The sequence below is a fragment of the Panicum hallii genome, chromosome 2 (assembly GCF_002211085.1).
Source record: "Panicum hallii strain FIL2 chromosome 2, PHallii_v3.1, whole genome shotgun sequence".
Lineage (NCBI taxonomy): Eukaryota > Viridiplantae > Streptophyta > Magnoliopsida > Poales > Poaceae > Panicum > Panicum hallii.
Genome location: NC_038043.1, coordinates 3,851,994 through 3,870,043, shown reverse-complemented (window position 1 = coordinate 3,870,043; position 18,050 = coordinate 3,851,994). Strand labels below are relative to the sequence as shown.

Genomic DNA, 18,050 nt, shown 5'->3' with positions numbered 1-18,050 from the left:
CAGTCGCAGCTGGGCTTTTGTGATGCTGCTACGCTACCTGACCATCGTATCACTGGGTTTGATTGTTCTCTGTGATGGCAAGGCAAGGCCAATCCAATCTGAGCTTTCTTTCCTTTCTCCTCGGACGGCGTCGCGTGCCTGTCGATCTCTCACTTTGACGGCTGCGTGGCGTGTCCAGGAATTGCTTGGACTTGGGCGCTGCCGCTTCGTCAGGTCGCTACTACGATTGATCGACAGGTCGCACGGCGTCGATGCCCGGCCTTCTCGGCTGTCTCCTGTCCTCGGCGGCGGGCAAGGACCGGCACCGCCGTGTGTGCTAGTGCCTTTCTTCAAATCAAACTATCCAACAGCTTTTATATATTTTTTTTCCAACGGTGATTTAGGTAATTCTTCTTTGACGGACGCTAAACAAGTTTTTACTACTCGATAAATGCGTAATACTCCTCCATCCCAAACTACAATTCAGCAGGGTAAATAAGATGTTTATATTAAAGGCAATGCGCATAAACTTGATGAGATCTACATGGGTAATAAAGCAGGGTCGCTTGGCAAAGTTAACATGGGTAGGTCCCTTGCGAATATGCCATGGATGAATGGATCTCATACCTATCCGGGTTATTTTTCACAAAACTTCGTTTCAGAAATTAACGATGTTATTTTGTTATTGGATGGCCAACGTGCTCATGGATACTCATCGATCCTGTGATGCCGTTTTTTTTATAAAAAAGCCCAGTTGCCTGATTCAAATCAGCAACAGATAATGAGAAAAATTTATGCAGGCACGTGTGCTTGGGCATAGAGATCCGTGACCCATATTTTAGGACGCAAACAGAAAACTCCACATGGCAAAGAGTACTATACGGGATCGCTGACAGTGGGCACAGGGAGGGGGTGGCGGGCCCGCAGGCGCCCGGTCGACGCCTCCATCTCGGCCCACCAACCCCCGGGCCCCTTGTTAAATGGGCAGCGTCAACCAGCCACCACCTCACACACACACCTATCCCCCACCCCCCCGAGCACGGCGTCGAGCACCCCGCGCGCGCGCACGTGAGGCAGGCAGGCGGCCACCCAGCGCCCCCATCCTACTACGCCATGGCGTTCGCGCTCAAGGCCGCCGCCTCCACCGCCGGGTCGGCGTCGCTCGCCGCCGCGGGGCCCAGGCGGGGCGCCGCGCCGGCCGCGGGGAGGGTCTCGTTCCGGGGCGCGGTCGCCGGGCCCGGGGTCGCCGTCAGGGCAGCGGCGGCCGCCGTGGCGCAGGATAAGCGCAGCATCTCCGGGACCTTCGCCGAGCTCAGGGAGCAGGGGAAGGTGAGCCGCTACCGAATCCCCTCCACGACGAGTCATTTTCTCTCTCTCCTTTTGGTTTAAGAAAAAAAACGTATTCGGCGCGCCGTCCTCCGTGCATATCGGTCCATTGGGTGGCTTGGGGGCTTGGTCTGATCCTGCAGGGTAGTGCGGTTTTGCGCTGAGTGAGATTCGATGGGTTGGCACAGGGTGCGTTGACTGACTGTGGTGACCGGACTGCGTCATACTGTTTTTGCTTTGCATTTTAATTTGGGAGGTGAGTTCGTGTCGAGATCGTCTAGATCGGGTCATGTTTCGGTTGGTGTAAAGCTGCGAAGAATTAGGCCTGTCCATTTCTGCCTTGGCCATGGCAGCTGGTCTTATATTCTGGCACATAATGATGGGGATCGTGGAGACTAAAGGATTGTTGGTGTGTAGGATGCATATAAGATTCAGTTCCTCCAAGTGATCAGTGTTAGGTGACATTGGGTAAATTCATGGTGTGTCATTGCATTTTTCGGGATCCTCTGAATGTGCCACTGACATGTGGGCGCCACATGTCAATGACACATTTTGGGATTGCAAAATTTTGCGATGGCAAATAAGATATTTTCATTTCGTCACTTGCCATGTTACTTTCCTCTGCACTCTGTGCTGCTACACGTGTTTGTATCGTAAGATTTATATTTTATAAAACAACTGTACTCAAGTTGCTGAAATTTGGTGAGATGTATCATTCAAGATCAGCAATTTGAGTTTCAAACTTCGATTTCTTTCCTCTGTATCTATTGTCTAGTTTAAGTTCGCTAATATCTGAGAATCTTCAGACTGCCCTCGTTCCCTTCATCACTGCTGGTGACCCTGACTTGGCCACCACAGCGAAGGCACTCAAGATCCTTGATGCGTGTGGTTCAGACGTGATTGAATTGGGTGTGCCTTACTCTGATCCATTGGCTGATGGCCCTGTTATTCAGGTGAGTCATACGGTGCCTCTGCTATATGTTCTATTATGTCCTGTTGTGCTTGTATGCCTTTGCTTATGAGTTATTGACTTTTGGTTGCGCCATTTTAGGCCTCTGCAACACGTGCGCTAGCAAAAGGCACCACGTTCGAGGATGTCATCTCCATGGTTAAGGAGGTGATACCTGAGCTGTCCTGCCCAGTGTCGCTTTTCACATATTATAACCCGATTCTGAAGCGCGGAATCCCAAACTTCATGACCATTGTTAAGGAAGCTGGTTTACATGGTAATATTTCTTGTATAATTAATCACATGATTTTAGTGATGCTCTTTTCGCATTAAAATGCATTCTCAAATACATATCACGTTAGTTAACTTCATTTGCATGTTAGTTTGTCTAATGCACAGCATTGTTCAGATAACAGCAGAGCCAAATCTTGACAATTGATATTGTACAACAGTTGGATTGGCTTCACAGGAATTCGTTTTCCAGTGCAATAATCAAGTTACTTATGTATTACTACCATGCAGGCCTTGTGGTACCTGATGTTCCTTTGGAAGAGACAGATATTTTGAGGAGCGAGGCTGCTAAGAACAACCTTGAGCTGGTAGGACCCTTATCATGCTATGGTGTACACCTTATCCTGTTTTACAGCTGTTGTGCCTGGACATTTGTTTGGGGCAAACAGGATCAAGAATTCCTTGTGAAGTTTTTTTTTGAAGAGGTCTCATTAGTTAATTCGTATTTAAATTCTGGTACAAAACTGTAACATATAACTATTGTTTTGCTGCAAACTGCAAGTAAATGTGAAGCTATCTGGAGACTTCATGCATGTACCCATAATTCTTAAGCTGTGGGGTTTCCTTTTTTGCCCCTCTCATTTTCTTCTAAGTTAAAATATATGACTCACTTAGTAGCGTTAATTTTCCTAGAACAGTGACAGAGGACCTCATTGGATATAATTTGTATAAAATTAACATAACATGCATAAGCTCAATAAGAGCAACACGTTACAAGTTCCATCTTGAACCCATGCGTCAGCGTCATGATCATATCCATAGTGCCATACTATCAGTTCCTCAGTCCTTAGTGCTTATAAGCTGGTATGCCTGAACAACAGATATTCCTTCATCTATGCAGTTTGTGGTAACGTTGTTTGTTATGCCAGCTATTTAATAGGATTTACTTTGAATGAATGTTTTTCAGGTGCTACTGACAACACCAACTACACCAAATGAAAGAATGGAGAAAATTGCACAGGCTTCAGAAGGATTTATTTATCTTGTACGTGTCTCAAATTCTGAATCTCTTAAATTATATATTCTCATACGGCATTCCTATGATCCCTAATCAATAATTTTGCACCTTGGACTAGTTAAACTAGTAGATATAAGATTCAAGAAGAACAATTGCATTGTACAATATACCTATTACACACTGAGTCAGCAAAATTTTGAACAACCTAAGCCATTTCAAGTTGTCCGCATAAACCTACCAAACATATGTAACTGCTCTGACATACTTTTCCTGAAAGAAGGTTTACTTACTACTGCTTGACAAGGCACCTGATCTCAAACCAAGGTGAAACATTTGGAAGTCTCAAGTATTTAGTCTGCCATTGAGAAGATGTCCTGGTGGTAGCTGTGCTAACATGCTCAGACTGACTGAACAATATAATGGATATAAAACTATAGTTTGAAAAGACATGCACCTGATTGCTTGCACTTCACTTTCCTGTGCGGATTTTGCATGATAGCTAATTGGTTTTCACCCATACTTTTCAACTTTATCACAATATCACTACTGAATCTCTTTTAATATGTTTGATTCATCTGCTAACCCTTATGCTATTCAGGTAAGCACTGTTGGAGTTACTGGTACACGTGCGAATGTAAGCAACAAGGTGCAATCTCTTCTTCAGGATATCAAGAAGGTTTGCAGTTGCACCATCCTTTTTTTATGCTACTTTGTGAAGTAGTGTTAGTTCCTAAGTATTGTCCAAAGGTCACAATGCTAATACCAAATATGTTGCTTTGTGTAGGTCACAGAAAAACCCGTGGCGGTTGGCTTTGGTGTGTCAACTGCTGAGCATGTGAAGCAGGTAAATCATAATTGGCATCATTCCTGCTAACTACAGGATCTGGGATCATTGCCTACTTGTTCTGGTCCCGACACCCTGACTGATACATTGTCTATAATTCAGATTGCAGGTTGGGGTGCAGATGGTGTGATCGTTGGTAGCGCGATGGTTAGGCTATTGGGGGAATCTGCTTCTCCTGAAGAAGGATTGAAGAAGCTAGAAGAGTTAGCCAAGAACCTGAAGGCTGCATTGGAATGAACCAACCATTTTCTTGAGAACACTTGAAAGATTTCTTCCTTTTTATTTTCCAGTTTAGGATTGCGGGGTTGTTCTTTTGTGGCGAAAATAAGTATGTCCTTATGTTGAATGCTCAATTGAATAAATCAAGGTCATTATATTAAAAGCGCAGAAGACATTCTTCATATACGTTGCACGGGGAACTGGTTGAGAGTCGCCTCTAGTGAATATGAATAAGGTCATGATCATGAGTGGTGTTTCTCATTTAATCCCGTCATTTCTTCAAGATGTGCCTCTATTGTGTTTATGGATGAGGCGGCATGATTATTGAAGACATTGCTTCTGGCCATTCTTGCATTAACCTGGCATACGAGTAAAAATGTATGGCATGTCTGAAGCAGTGAGACTGTCTCTAGATTGAAGTGAACCATTACAGCGTGCTTCTATTGTACACCTGCAAATCAAATAAATTGGCCAACATTCTGATAGACTTACTTCGGTTATTATAGATGGATTTCAAGTACTTGTTCAGAAGGACAAGCTTCCATTTGATTGTACATTCAGGCGGCAGATAAGAACCAACCAAAATTGAAAAGGTCAATTACTAGTCCAATTAAACATATGAATGTCTGACTAATGGGGGAGAAATACCTAGACGCCAATCAAGGGAGTAAATCCAATTTTGGCGTTTGGCTCTTCTTAAATGAGGAAGAAAAATGTTTTGACTTGAAAACTCAACTTCCTATTGAATTGTTGTGTCATTGCTTTGTTGCTTTTTAGAATATCCATAAACGGAAGACTGTGACATCCTGAACCAATTTGAATAAGGCCCATATTGGCCCATATATATGTGCACGCAAGGTTGTGGGGGGTTTATAGTCCCACATTAGTAGTTGAGTGCGAGTTACGCTTACGTAGTCCATGTTACTAACATACGTTAACTTTTTTTACACGAATTGAGGATAAAATGTACGCTGACATGAATGCACGTATGCATGTGTGATCTGTACATGCATGGCAGCGTTATCTTCCTATATGTTGCAAGGTCAACATGTTAAAAAGGAAAAATTTTGCATGCACGCCTCCATTTCTGGTGCATGAGGACTTTGAACAATTTCTTGCACGCCTTCCATTTTATTGCATGCACGCCTTCCAATATGTTTCTAATTTGTTGCCTCCGGATGGCTACGCAGTGCAAGGACAGGACAGGCCTGGCGAAGGAGGGGCACTTTAGATCATCGCCGAGTCACCACCAGCTGAAACTCTAAACATAGCTATATCTGAGATAGCATTTGAACTATAAGCGTTGCTATATTTTGGGACGGAAGCTATATAAAATAATGAGACTACAAATACCATATTAAGATCATCACATACTAGCACTAAAAGCATACATATATTGATAAGCTACAATCTAGTGCATAGAGTACACGTTTTATGTTTTCGTGTGCACTTTATTAATAGATAAAGTGTAGCTTCATTGATACAAAAGGTTACAAATGGACAAGCATAGTTTGTTGGCTAATTAGTTGAGGACTACTACAAGCATAGCAAATCACACAAGAAACAAAAAACGAAACAGCATTATCCCATGCATATCCCATATACAATATCCCCATAGGATGTAGCTGAGATTTCTGTTTACCTTTCCTTTCATTTGGACAGATTATCACATTGCAAGCGAAGGTTATTTTATATTTTTTATGTTACTCGTAGTTTCTCTTTCTCCACATCAACCTCAAAGATCTAGGTTGAACAGAAAGTGCAAATACATGTTGGTAGCAGCCATGGTATCTAGCACAAAGTCAGTGAGACTTGTTCTCCAATTATTTGAAGCTAGAAACACAGGGAGATGGTTAGTTTGATACTTTGAACTGCGCTTGGCTTATTACCAACACGTGTTAAAGTGTTTAAAGGAAACAAAACATACATATAGCGTCACGATAAAACCCATAATATAACTTCGTAGCACCTCACCTAACTTTGCTTTCTGTTAGCCTTTTTCGTTCCCTTCCCAAACAAAATTACTTGTCCTCTTGCCGTGGTCACATAGAACGTGGCTGCTCGGTTCACATTGAGTGCAAGGTCCACGCACTTTTGCCTCTCCAGAAATTTCCGAAAGCACAACCTTGCAGTAGATAAATAGGGGGGGAGAGAACACCCTTCAAACCCACACACCCGAGCATAACTCCTCATGGGCTCATAGCAGTAGGCAAACCCATGTCACTGGGTCCTTCCTCCCCTTGCCACCTCTTTGTTTCCTTAAAATTCACTTAAGCTAGAAATCATCAGGGATTCTATTAACATGGATCATGCCATCTCAATGGAGGAGATCCTTGACCCCTTCTGGGATCTACCGCAACCGGAGGGATCTCCGGTGACCGGCAACGGTGTCATAGATGGCGTTGTTACTCACGGTGATGGCGGGTGTGGCAACACAGTGGATCAGAGCTCCTCAGAGTGGAGCTTTGAGAGGTTACTGGAAGAGGAGCTTCAGCTAGCTGATGCATCAGCAGGGGGGAACTCTAGCAGCGGTGGCTCAGCCCTCCATGCTGAACCAGTGGTGGAGGTGGACCATGCAGCGATGGCGCCTATGGCGGTTAGCGCACTAGGCAACGCCATGGAGTACAACATCATCCTGAAGCGGAAGTTGGAGGAGGACCTTGCCACCGTTGCCATGTGGAGGGTACCTCTATTGCCTATCTTTTTCCGATGTTTCTGATCTATAAATGGTGTATACATTATGTTTTGTAGTGTGCTTAGCTAGGGGTGCAATTGAACAATTGAAAGCAATCTTGGTTAGTTATTACAAATACATTTACATAACTGTGCTCTGGTGAAGTAGTACAAATCACATCTAGGGCATGTAAACACATTTTAAAGAAATGCGGATAGATAATTTGTGATATGGAGATAGTATTACAATTTCTTGTGATCATGATCTGTTGGAGCTGTGCCATGGCTACACAAACAACTAGACAATTTTCCATGATCTGTTGGAAGTGATATTTTTGGCACACTCCATTCTTACTCGTTTTGCACCTTGACTATTTGGTTGCAAAATATTAAAATAGGGAAACATAATTATCACTTATCAATAAGGTAAAAGCTGTGATCAAAGATATGGTAAACAAAATTAGCATCTCCTTTTGCAATATGTCTAAAATATTATACAAGGTCCATGAGGAATTTACGAGATGAAATCATGGCATTTCATTCACTAACTATTAGTAACAACAAAACAATCCATTTATATGTGAACAATTTATTACATTAGAAATTGTTGACTTTGCACGTGCATGTGTTTGTTTCATTACGTAGTTGTTTAGAGGTTTCCACTCTGCTGTTTTAACTTCAAATTTTGGCATGTCCATTCACAGGCTTCTAGTGTTGTGCCTCCAGGACGTTCTCAAGGCTCAACCAATTACATTGGAGGTACTATATTGTTCCCAGTTACGGTCACTATTGTATATTGGGCATTACTACTATGATTGAATAATGTTGAAACCAAAGTTGATTATGTACGCAAGACATACTTTTCTCCTCTTTTTGCTCATTCCAGGTAACAGGAATCCTGTGCAGAACAAGTCCAATGGTGAAGGCCCAATAAATCGTGTTCGAAATGCATATATTCGCGCAAGGTTTGCTACTCGCTCTTCCTCAAGGGAGCCTTCACCATCAGATGATGACGATATGGATGGAGAAGTAGAGATACTGGGATTTAACTTGCCTACTGAAGAAAAAGTGAGGAAAAGGTAACATTTACATCATGTATGTTTTCACCCACATCCTTTTGAAAAGCAGCTCAATGCTGTAGAAGCTCAAAATACTATGGAAATTATTTTCTGACTTCTGAACTTATATTGTTACCAAACTTTTAGAAAGGAATCCAATCGAGAATCAGCCAGGCGCTCAAGGTATAGAAAGGCAGCTCACTTGAAGGACATGGAGGACCAGGTGCGGTTTCGCAAAGTTGTTTCATTCGATCTCATACTCAAAAAATTTAGGAATGCGGTGAAAGCAGTGGGTATGAATGGTGCCAGATGGTTACAGGTTGCACACTTAAGAGTTGAAAACTCTTCTTTGCTGAGGCGCCTTGCTGCTTTGAACCAGAAGTATACTGATGCCACTGTTGACAATAGGGTGCTGAAGGCTGACATGGAGACCCTAAGAGCTAAGGTATGATGTTTGCTCTAACACGTCCAATGCACTGAATCCTCAAGTGCCTTCTTGCAAATCATGTAGTTTATGTAGAGAGAGATTTATGTATTCTATTAAAGTGTTAGGAGAATAAGATTTTTGCCATTTTTGCCATGTTTAACTTATGCGAAAAATGGAGGATGCGTGTAACATATCAACATACCAAATTTTCTTATCATGATTCCTAGAAGGACAATCATCTAGTACTGAGAAATGGCACATGTAAATTCTGATTTATTCATAGGATTAAAATTGGTTGTGCCATCTATCACAACATGTGTCAATTAGACACACTAGAGAATTCCCTAATCCCTATTGCAAGAACCAGGTGCAGTTACTATACATAGTGTATCCTTATTGCAAACCAGTGTAACTAACTGATTGACTAGTGCTTATATTACAATATGAATCGAAGTATGTGGATAAGTTCACACAACATGTAATATTATTGCAGGTGAAGATGGCAGAGGATGCCCTGAAGAGGGTCACAGGGATGAGCTCATCACAGCCCCCCAGGCCCCTTCATCAGGTGCCGGCCAACGCTGACGCTTCAGGCCCTATCCTTGACAACATCATTGACTACCTGATGAGCTCAACAGATGCCACGGCTGACAACAACTTCGTGCCGAGGACGACGGCCCCGGCGCCATTGCAAGCTGAGAAGCCAACCAGCAATGGAGCTTCCAACAGCGCGATGCTAAACCGGATCGCAGCGCATCACGGGGCAGCCGTCGAGCTTCTCCAGAAGAGGTTGGGCGCCATGCCGGCCTCCTCCGACTCCACATCGCCGGAATCCGTGCCGTCTGGTGTGGACGAGTCCATGAGCGTGGATGGATACTAGTATGCACTAGGCACTACAACCTCTAATTCTGAAATAAGTTGAACTGTGTTGTGTCATCGCCGTCGTCGTCGTTTTTTCTGGACCTGTGGTTTTTGTGCGTCCTGGAGTCGTTGGTAACACCTTCTGAATAAGGCACAAGGTTGCCTCCATTGACATTGAAGTGACTGCAATAAGGAGTATTCTGATTGCTCCTAGCTCCCAAGATGTTGATAAAAGTGTCATTTTGATTCATCCATCTTTGTGCAAGACTCTGTGTGAATTATTTAAAGATAGTTCAGATTTTACATTAAACGATCCTTTTTTATAAACTCTACATGAAAATTTGAGCTATGTTATCCTTTCTCAAACTGGAAAAGAAATCCACATTAGCTTTACTAAGGCGATATGATATTCCAATGCAATCCATCAACGTTTGAGCTAAATCTACTCTAAACGTTTATCGTGGAGGACTTGAAAACGGCCGTCCTCTAATTGGGAAAAAAAAACAACATTTTCAGATTTTTTTATGGCACGTTTGGTTAACCGAGCCAAAGCCCAAACTTCGGCCTACCCCGAAATTTAGGTTGTCGTTTGGTTCCAGGCCGAAGTTCGGCGGCCCCCCTAAAATTTGGCCCGTCAAAAACACTGCGGTTCTCGATAAAAATGGCCCAGCCCATTGCACCGCTAGGTAGCATCGCTGCCACGTTTGGGTGTACGTGGCCGGTCTCCGCCCCCGCATCCGAGCTCGAACCCAAATCTAAACCAGACCGGGGCGGTTCAGTCCCGCGGGCCGCCGCCGCCGCCGTCGAGGGGGAGAGACAGAGAGGGGCAGTGGTTTTGAGTTCAGAGTGAGGCCAGGGGGGCGGCGGGGAGTGGAGTAGAGGAGGGGGAAGAAGGGAGGAAGGGGGTCGTGGGTCGCCGTCGCCGGCGGAGCATGTCGTCGCTGGGGACGTCCAAGGGGGTTCTGGAGATCGCCAAGTTCGGCGTCTACGTCTCCGTGCCCGTCGCGCTCACCTACCTCGTCGCCACCGACTCCAAGACGCTCAAGAAGCTCATGGGCCTCGTACGTTTCTTCCACTCTCCCCTCTCCCTCGTTCTCTCCCCCTGAACCGTCGCTCTGCTCTTGAGGAGGTATCAGGCTAATTAGCTGGACGGATTGGTACTACCGCTGCTTGTGTGGTTGCTCTTGGCTAAGGACTAGGGCTTGGAGCCGATTGGGGATCTGGGGCTCAGCTGTGCCTGTGGCACACATTTGGGGGCCGCTAGCGCTAGGATTTATGTTCCGGTTGCTGAATTTCAAAACCATTTTCAGCCATGAGCCGAATTTTGAAGTGGTTCTGAACCATGACCTGATGTGCTGCTCCTGTTGATCGAGAGAGGGATGCACTTAAGATGGCGCTGCCCCAATCTCACTAGTTTATGCAGATCCAATTGGATCCGGATGCAACAATCTTATTAATCAACATTTCTAGTATGCACAGGAGTGCTTATCTATTGTCTTTGCATTAAACAGAATTTTTTTTCCGTGTATGTGCAGTATAAGTGCCAATCGTTGCATTAAGAAGAGAAATTTATAGGTTTTGTTACAGCACTAGGCAGCTGGCTTGCAGCATACTTTTAGCCAAACACACCGCAAACACTCTTTCAGAAAATTATACAGAACAAGCAACAAGTTGTAGTTCATTAACCAGGGTGCTGAATGCCTGCTTGTATCCTTACAGCAGCTTCTCTCTGCTGGGGAGGTGTGGATTCACATGCACGTGCACACATTAACCAAATCACCACCAAGGTTTGAGCCCTCTTTAGCTTGAATCAGGGTGACTTTCTTTTCTTAGTGAAACAACACCTTGTTTCTCAGTTTCTCCCTAGATATTCTTCTTCTGAATCCTAATAAAAATGTGTTTGAATCCTAACAACATCGTGCTCAACTCCTAGGCAACATGGCTGATCCTGTATGTCCCTCAGTTGATGTTTAAGTTTCTTTTTTCATTCTGAAATTAACATTTCCTACAGTTGGTTCATTCATTGATCACAAACTTGCCAAAGACATACGTTAGCTGTATGTGTTGATATACCCTACACTTATGTATCTTTACATGAAGACTGAGCTATCTGTATGCACCCTTTCCAGCGTCCGTATGTGGTTTATCCACCTGAAGGTCCACGACCACCACCGCCCGAAGAACTTCGTGAGAGGGCTCGGGAAATAGCTCGGAAGAGGCAGCAGAGCTGAGTGGATTGGTGACTAGGGAACATCACAGATCATAAATCCAGCTCACAGAAATGGTAGAGAATGTCACTCTGGTTGTTGATATGGAACATTTGTTTGGCCCTGGTCTGTAACATCCTTTTGCTGCTGTTGTCGTAATAACATTGAAGTGGCTGTGGGTTATCTGCTTTGAGCTGTGAGAATTGCCTACATGTAATTCACTGTATTTCTTGTTGGGAGCCAATTCAAATGGCACATTTGAGTTCTAGGCTCTCCATTAAATGGTACAGAATAAAAGAAAGGCCATATTTCGTACATCATCATCTCTTTACTCAGTTTAATGTTACTATAAAGAATGCAATTGAGCTGGGTGAGCACAAGACACCTCTTGAGCATAATTACTCTGTTTGGATTACATATTTACAATACAACAGAAGCTTGCATCCTCTAGGATGCTCATTTTTGCTGTCCTATTCATATCCATGTGGACTTAAATTAATCTGTTATCCGTTGGCTGAGAGCACAGATAAAATCACGCCCAGCCAACAGGTGGAGTATGTACATGCTCTTGTTGTTTGGGTGTAGTTGATGGATCAGTCTGTTCTTGGACGATTGGAGCTTCTGTAAGACCCATTGTACAGAGGCAGCAACGATCGTGCGATCCCTTTCCTTCCGCCCAGACAACGCCAATAAATCGCCAAAAATGACAGCACGACAAGGATCGGGATTGCCCATCTGTGCAAGAAGATCAGCAGCATATAAGAGCAACAACCCATCAGAGATTAAGATTACATGGGCGCTGTATTGTCACAGGGAGGAAGAGTACATACCTGTCAAGATCAAGAATAGGGCTGTAGACAATGGTTTCCCAGGTAGAGACGACGACATGCCAGACAGGGTTGTAGTACAGGGACTCCGAGGACCAGAACAGCCTCGTGTACGTCTCCAGGAAGGCAAACATCACCCAGGCAGCAATCTCGAGCAGGAAGAACTTGACCACGAAGCGCCCGATGACAACCATGACCAGGGAGAATATCACCAGCCAGTTGAAGAGCTTGTTGTTGTACTCCTTGATGAAAAGAGCACGTGACCTCGCCAGCATCTGGAAGCGTGCATGGACGATAGAACTCGATTCAGTTTTAACAATGTCAGATAGCAAATACAGTCAAGTTACTGGGGAAACATATACTATAGTACAACAAACAGCTCTGTTCATTATCCCTCAAATCCATCACAGTTAATCATGATCCATCTTAACTTGCAGCGTAAGTTAAAAGAGATAAACCTTTGACATCCGGCGTTGATAAATTTCCTTGGCTGGCCCCACGCAATCCATTTCAAAACTTTGATTGCAGAGAAGAAATCCTGCATCAAATTTTGCCATGGACGGAAGCTTTAAGACTTGAAGGTGTTCCATTTTATCTTCACACTCAGAGAATCTTGCTTCGCACAGCTTTGATGACTGATATTCGTTGGCTTGACCAAAGTTTCTGAAGACCTAAAAAGAATAACTGGTTAGGTATTACTGAAGATTTCTTTCCATATTGCATAGGCTGCAACACACAAAATAAAAAATGACAAAATACTTCTTCCACTAAAGCCATGCAATCAAAGTGTTTGAATTCGCCACAAAATAACACGCATAAAAACATTACACTGCCATACTTAGTTTATGGGTCTAAAGGAATAAATAGAAAATCTTGAACTCTAGCAAGGAATAGAAACTTCATGACCGGGACACAATGCAGAACAAGATTTTATTATGGACTGATAAAATGATGAATAAAATGTCAGGTAACCTTTTTAATCTCTTCATCAAGCTTGGAGGTGGATTGAGCAGCATGATGTTTACCGAAATGCTGCTTGTCGAAGAGGCTTCTAGCTTCATCTTTTGCCAGGTCATGAAACTGCTGAAGTTTATCCATTGATAGTGGAAGACCTGCTCTGCCCATTCTTTCATTATACAACTTCAAGCAACGTTCAACAATGGCCTTATTGAAAACTTCAACAAGTGATCCCGTTGATGGAATTTCACCTTTATTCAAAGCCTCAAGTATCTAAAACAAAGGGAATAGTTTTGAATATTTTGCAAGTATATATCGAGATACTCTATGTAAGTAATGAACATTCGGAGAAGTATTACCTGCCCTAGGAAGGATACAAACTCTGTCCCGTTTAGAGTTCTACCCTGCACAACTTTTGGTTTTATCATGGATGAAACAATTTTTTTCAGCTGATCCCTCCTTTCTAGGTACAACGGATCAAGTTCTTGGTCGTCCAGATCACATAACTGTGTCCTTTGCAGATGAGGCTGGAAAGAATTTCAGCATCTCAGCTACCAATGGGCACAAACACACACAAAAAAAATCATAGTGCAGATCACCAAACTGAATTCACATAGGAGTATAGGACAATTTAAAGAATAGTATGTACTGTTCTTATATATGTAGCTTAAAAGAGAAAAGTTAAACAATTAAGTCCTCCATCAGGATCATGTTTTACACTTTTGATAAGCTTTAATCCACATAACATAATGTCTACTGAAGTGAGATACTTGAGAACCCAAAAATTCACAGCCATCAGTGCTGCTAATGGTATTGCAGGAAAAGAAAAATCAAAAGGTTGTCTTATGCAACACACCTGTGGCAAGCTAAAAGCTGTACTGTTATCTCCCATAACCGCCAAAGAGTCTCTGATTTGGTTGATCTGACATAAACATGAAAGCCATTTTCTTCAACCAAAATTGCATATCATATCTTCAAGTTAGAAACATATCGGCTCAAATAACTGTTACCTCATCAATATATTTGTCTCCTGTAGCAATACACAAAAGGGTAAGTTGAGTTCAACTGCTGATAAAATATATCCAGATCTGAAAAGTGCAAAAGAGTTGCTTCTATAGAAGAGCAAAACAATACAATATATTAGTTTGTAAGATAACTTGAACTAACCATTGTTGTTAGGCACCTGTTGGAGTGCTTCGTCAACCATCTGCTGAACAGATTTTCCTTCTGCATGATGGAAGTTAGCGACATCAGAGGAAGTTTAAGAAGTTTCGATATAAGAGCATATATCACTACTACTGTGAGACTGCAACATATACTAATGACTAATGCAACAACTACCTTACGAAAATGCAGGTACCTAGAGAGAGCATCAACCAATTAATGTGATGGTATGTACTTTACAAACCCCATGAAAAAATTATCTCCATACAGCTAGTAAGTGTTATGGTTCATTACCTATGTATTTACCATGTGTTTTCTAATCACATCAATGGTATGTATTCAGAAAAAAAAATAGGTAACAAATTACTTAGACTACCTGGGGTGAGGGGAGGTTACCTGAAGGAACTAATTTAGATGGACATTTTTCGAGAAACGAAAAGAATCAGTAACTAATTTGAAGAGTTGGCACCATGTATCTATCCAAAAACTGTTTAGGTCAATCAACCCTAAAGTGGAGCTTGAATAGATAGCAACATTTACCATACTAGGAGATCAGAAGACTATTCCGTAGAACCTCAATTCTGATGATCTGATCCATAACTTATTATCTATTTCTATACAAAAGCCAAAATAAATATGACACCATCCAAACAAAAAATAGTGATACGCGAAACAGGAAGCAACTTACGGAGGAAATCCCTCTGGATTAGCCACAGAAGTTTTGCTGGCTCAAAAGCAACATCTTGCCCCTGCAGAGACAAACATGTGATTTTGATATAGTTTTCCACTTCATAACTCGAAGATTTAACTTAATGAAGTAGTACCTTGACTCTGGTTTCCACAAGTCCGAGGGGGAAAATTGGAAATAAGTTAGAATACAGGGTAATTATATTAACTGGAAAGTTTCAAATCAGAACTAGAATCAAGCAAACCTTCCATAGAATTCTTCAGCAATTTCAACAGCAAATGAAAGCCTAGATATATCAGCTTCACGAATCTGTCACCAGAAGGTGTAAATTAACTCCTATCAAATGAAAGAGTAGAGATGAAAGCCCTGGAGGCATCAAGGGAGAGAAACTCACGGTCTCAGGAAGATTGTAGATCAGAACAGAACTTAAAACAGTTGCCAGAGCAAATATCCTGCCACAAGCAAAAATTTTAACGCATTTGTTGCTACATCCAAACAAGAAAATGATAATTCAGAATTAGCATGAATTATTTGTAGCAACCAACCTATCATCATATACATTTGATTTTCCAACACTCTCAAATCCTTCAGTGTCAAGGTATAGGACAGAAACTACGGAGCCATCAATATCCACCTCAATGGGGGTACCCCAAACCCATATACCTACAACATGTGGTTCAGTGTGTTCATATCCTCTGATAAACATATAATGAGAACATTATCTTGCTTTTAATTAGCAGGTCATCTTACCTTTTGTTTTGGTATCCCGCATGTGTCCAACTCCAAAACCTGGGCAAGAAATTTAACATCCCTCCAGTCCAAAGTCAAAATACTTAATTTTCTGAAGTATGATGTAGAGCAGAAGCTCAGTGTACCTTTGTCACATGATAGGGAGAGGAGCTGGTTGAGAAGAAAAGATTTGCCAGATCGATACGGACCAATAACCTGATTTTTACAACAACAGACACAAAACTTAGTAAAAAGGCAACATGTTTGTGTTTCTTATGATAAAATAAATATCCAGTATCCATATAAACTAATAAGTCATTCAAATATTAAAGTTCGAACATACAGAGACAGCAGCTATTGGAGTTTTGATCCTCTGAATGGCCTCCAAACCTTCTTTTGCAAGACGGAGTTTCGTGTGACCATAATCTGGTTCGACTATTGGGAACCTGCATTACTATCTCTGGTCAAAAGTCTGGCAAATAAATGAACTTTTTACAGTCTATCTTGTTGACGATTACTGATATGTTCCATCTCAATTGATTCATATCTTTTAAGTTATAGTAGAATTAAATGGAACAGGACACATATGTTTCACTCCCATCCACTCAGAAAACATTTGCTAGATTAGCTTTACCATCCATCCAAACAGTAAAATGCCTCATTCCGTTAGACCACAGTTTGTGGATAAGATCAGATGGCCAAGTGTTCAATTTAATAATTGTCATCCTTTTACATACAAAAAACAACGTTTGTATGCTTGATTAGTTCTGTACCAAGCAAGTAATACCACACAGAGTAGTACCTACTCCACGTTTCACATGACTATACCCACTTGGTTTCACCCCCATGCATCAGCAAGAACCTACTCCCCTTCCACAACTCAAGCTTCGCATATAACTACATTTCACATAAAAATAGGCCAGCACGAGCCGCCCATAAAGCATTTCTGTCACTCAACCAAAGCAGCAGAAATTCGTACATTTTTAAAATTGCGCAAAATGGCCTGGTATGCAATGGATGCGGGGAGGATCGGTTCGCGACTGAAATTTGGGCTTCTTCCTAGCTAAAACGTGACCTGAATGAAACGATGCTGCCGTCTGAACCCGATGCTACAATCTAACGCCGGATGAAGAATCCAACGCGAAACCTGACGCTTAAACGCAGGAAAAGGAAATCGGGAAACATCAACGAAACGTTTCCAACTTACACTTAGAATTGCATCCCCATTAAGGTTTTAAAAATAAAGTTTATTTCCAACTTACGCGCGCTCTAGGTCGCCGGCATCGGCATCCCCTGCCGCGGCGGCAGCGAGCAACCACAGCGCCGCCGCCGCCGCCAAGACCGCCGGGGCACGTGCCCGCCACCCCATCGCCGCCAACGCCAAGCCACCTTCCGCCCGCAAGGAGGCGGGACCGGACCTCGAAACCCAACCGCGATCGCCCTGAAACGGCTAGGCGGTTTCTCCTCGGGTCGTGGGGAGGAGGCTTGGACGCGGAGGAGGGAAACGGAGAGGCCCCACGCCAGCACCGGGGGCGGGCTGATAAAGGGCTCGGATTCCGTGACCTCGCCCTCGCAGGGACGGTGGCTTTTGCTTGGCGAGCGGGAGGAAGGAGACGTCGCGGCGAGGCGAGGTGGCCGGCGTCGCCTGGCGGAAGTGGAAGAGGCGATCAGAGGGGAAGCTTTTGATTCGTTCGTAAATTAATCATGTTCAAATGGGGATTAGGGCCTGTTCGGATCCCATGAAAAGAGAAAGAGAAAGTGCAAAACTTTTACTCTTTTGCACTTTTTTTGCACTTTTGGATCCAAACACCCCAAAGTGCAAAAGGGCAAATGCTACCGTAATTTTGCTAATTATGGATTAATTAGGCTTAATAGATTCGTCTCGTCATTTGG

The 18,050-nt window shown here is 43.0% G+C and overlaps 4 protein-coding genes across 4 annotated transcripts; 3 read left to right on the top strand and 1 right to left on the bottom strand.

The window, feature by feature from the left end:
- The first annotated feature begins 999 nt into the window (after positions 1-999).
- Positions 1,000-4,811, top strand: LOC112882973 (tryptophan synthase alpha chain-like). The gene is made up of 8 exons (XM_025948175.1): positions 1,000-1,308; positions 2,112-2,258; positions 2,357-2,531; positions 2,777-2,853; positions 3,453-3,530; positions 4,102-4,179; positions 4,288-4,347; positions 4,450-4,811. The coding sequence occupies exons 1-8, from the start codon at positions 1,093-1,095 to the stop codon at positions 4,582-4,584; spliced, it is 966 nt and encodes a 321-aa protein (XP_025803960.1). The 5' UTR covers positions 1,000-1,092; the 3' UTR covers positions 4,585-4,811.
- Positions 4,812-6,868: 2,057 nt separating this feature from the next.
- On the top strand, positions 6,869-9,604 carry LOC112880177 (regulatory protein opaque-2-like). The gene is made up of 6 exons (XM_025944684.1): positions 6,869-7,249; positions 7,944-7,998; positions 8,126-8,318; positions 8,445-8,520; positions 8,617-8,742; positions 9,218-9,604. The coding sequence occupies exons 1-6, from the start codon at positions 6,869-6,871 to the stop codon at positions 9,602-9,604; spliced, it is 1,218 nt and encodes a 405-aa protein (XP_025800469.1).
- Positions 9,605-10,353: 749 nt separating this feature from the next.
- Positions 10,354-12,107, top strand: LOC112882403. The gene is made up of 2 exons (XM_025947458.1): positions 10,354-10,646; positions 11,715-12,107. Exons 1-2 carry the CDS (start codon positions 10,518-10,520, stop codon positions 11,814-11,816), a joined length of 231 nt encoding a protein of 76 aa, XP_025803243.1. The 5' UTR covers positions 10,354-10,517; the 3' UTR covers positions 11,817-12,107.
- LOC112882402 (guanylate-binding protein 4-like) lies at positions 12,106-17,854 on the bottom strand. Its single transcript, XM_025947457.1, has 17 exons — positions 17,420-17,854; positions 16,501-16,603; positions 16,304-16,373; positions 16,179-16,217; positions 15,974-16,091; positions 15,823-15,880; positions 15,673-15,737; positions 15,565-15,571; positions 15,429-15,489; positions 14,744-14,803; positions 14,587-14,606; positions 14,433-14,498; positions 13,936-14,103; positions 13,592-13,849; positions 13,078-13,290; positions 12,623-12,894; positions 12,106-12,527 (listed from the first exon to the last, which is right to left on the bottom strand). The coding sequence occupies exons 1-17, from the start codon at positions 17,524-17,526 to the stop codon at positions 12,386-12,388; spliced, it is 1,827 nt and encodes a 608-aa protein (XP_025803242.1). The 5' UTR covers positions 17,527-17,854; the 3' UTR covers positions 12,106-12,385.
- Positions 17,855-18,050: the final 196 nt, after the last annotated feature.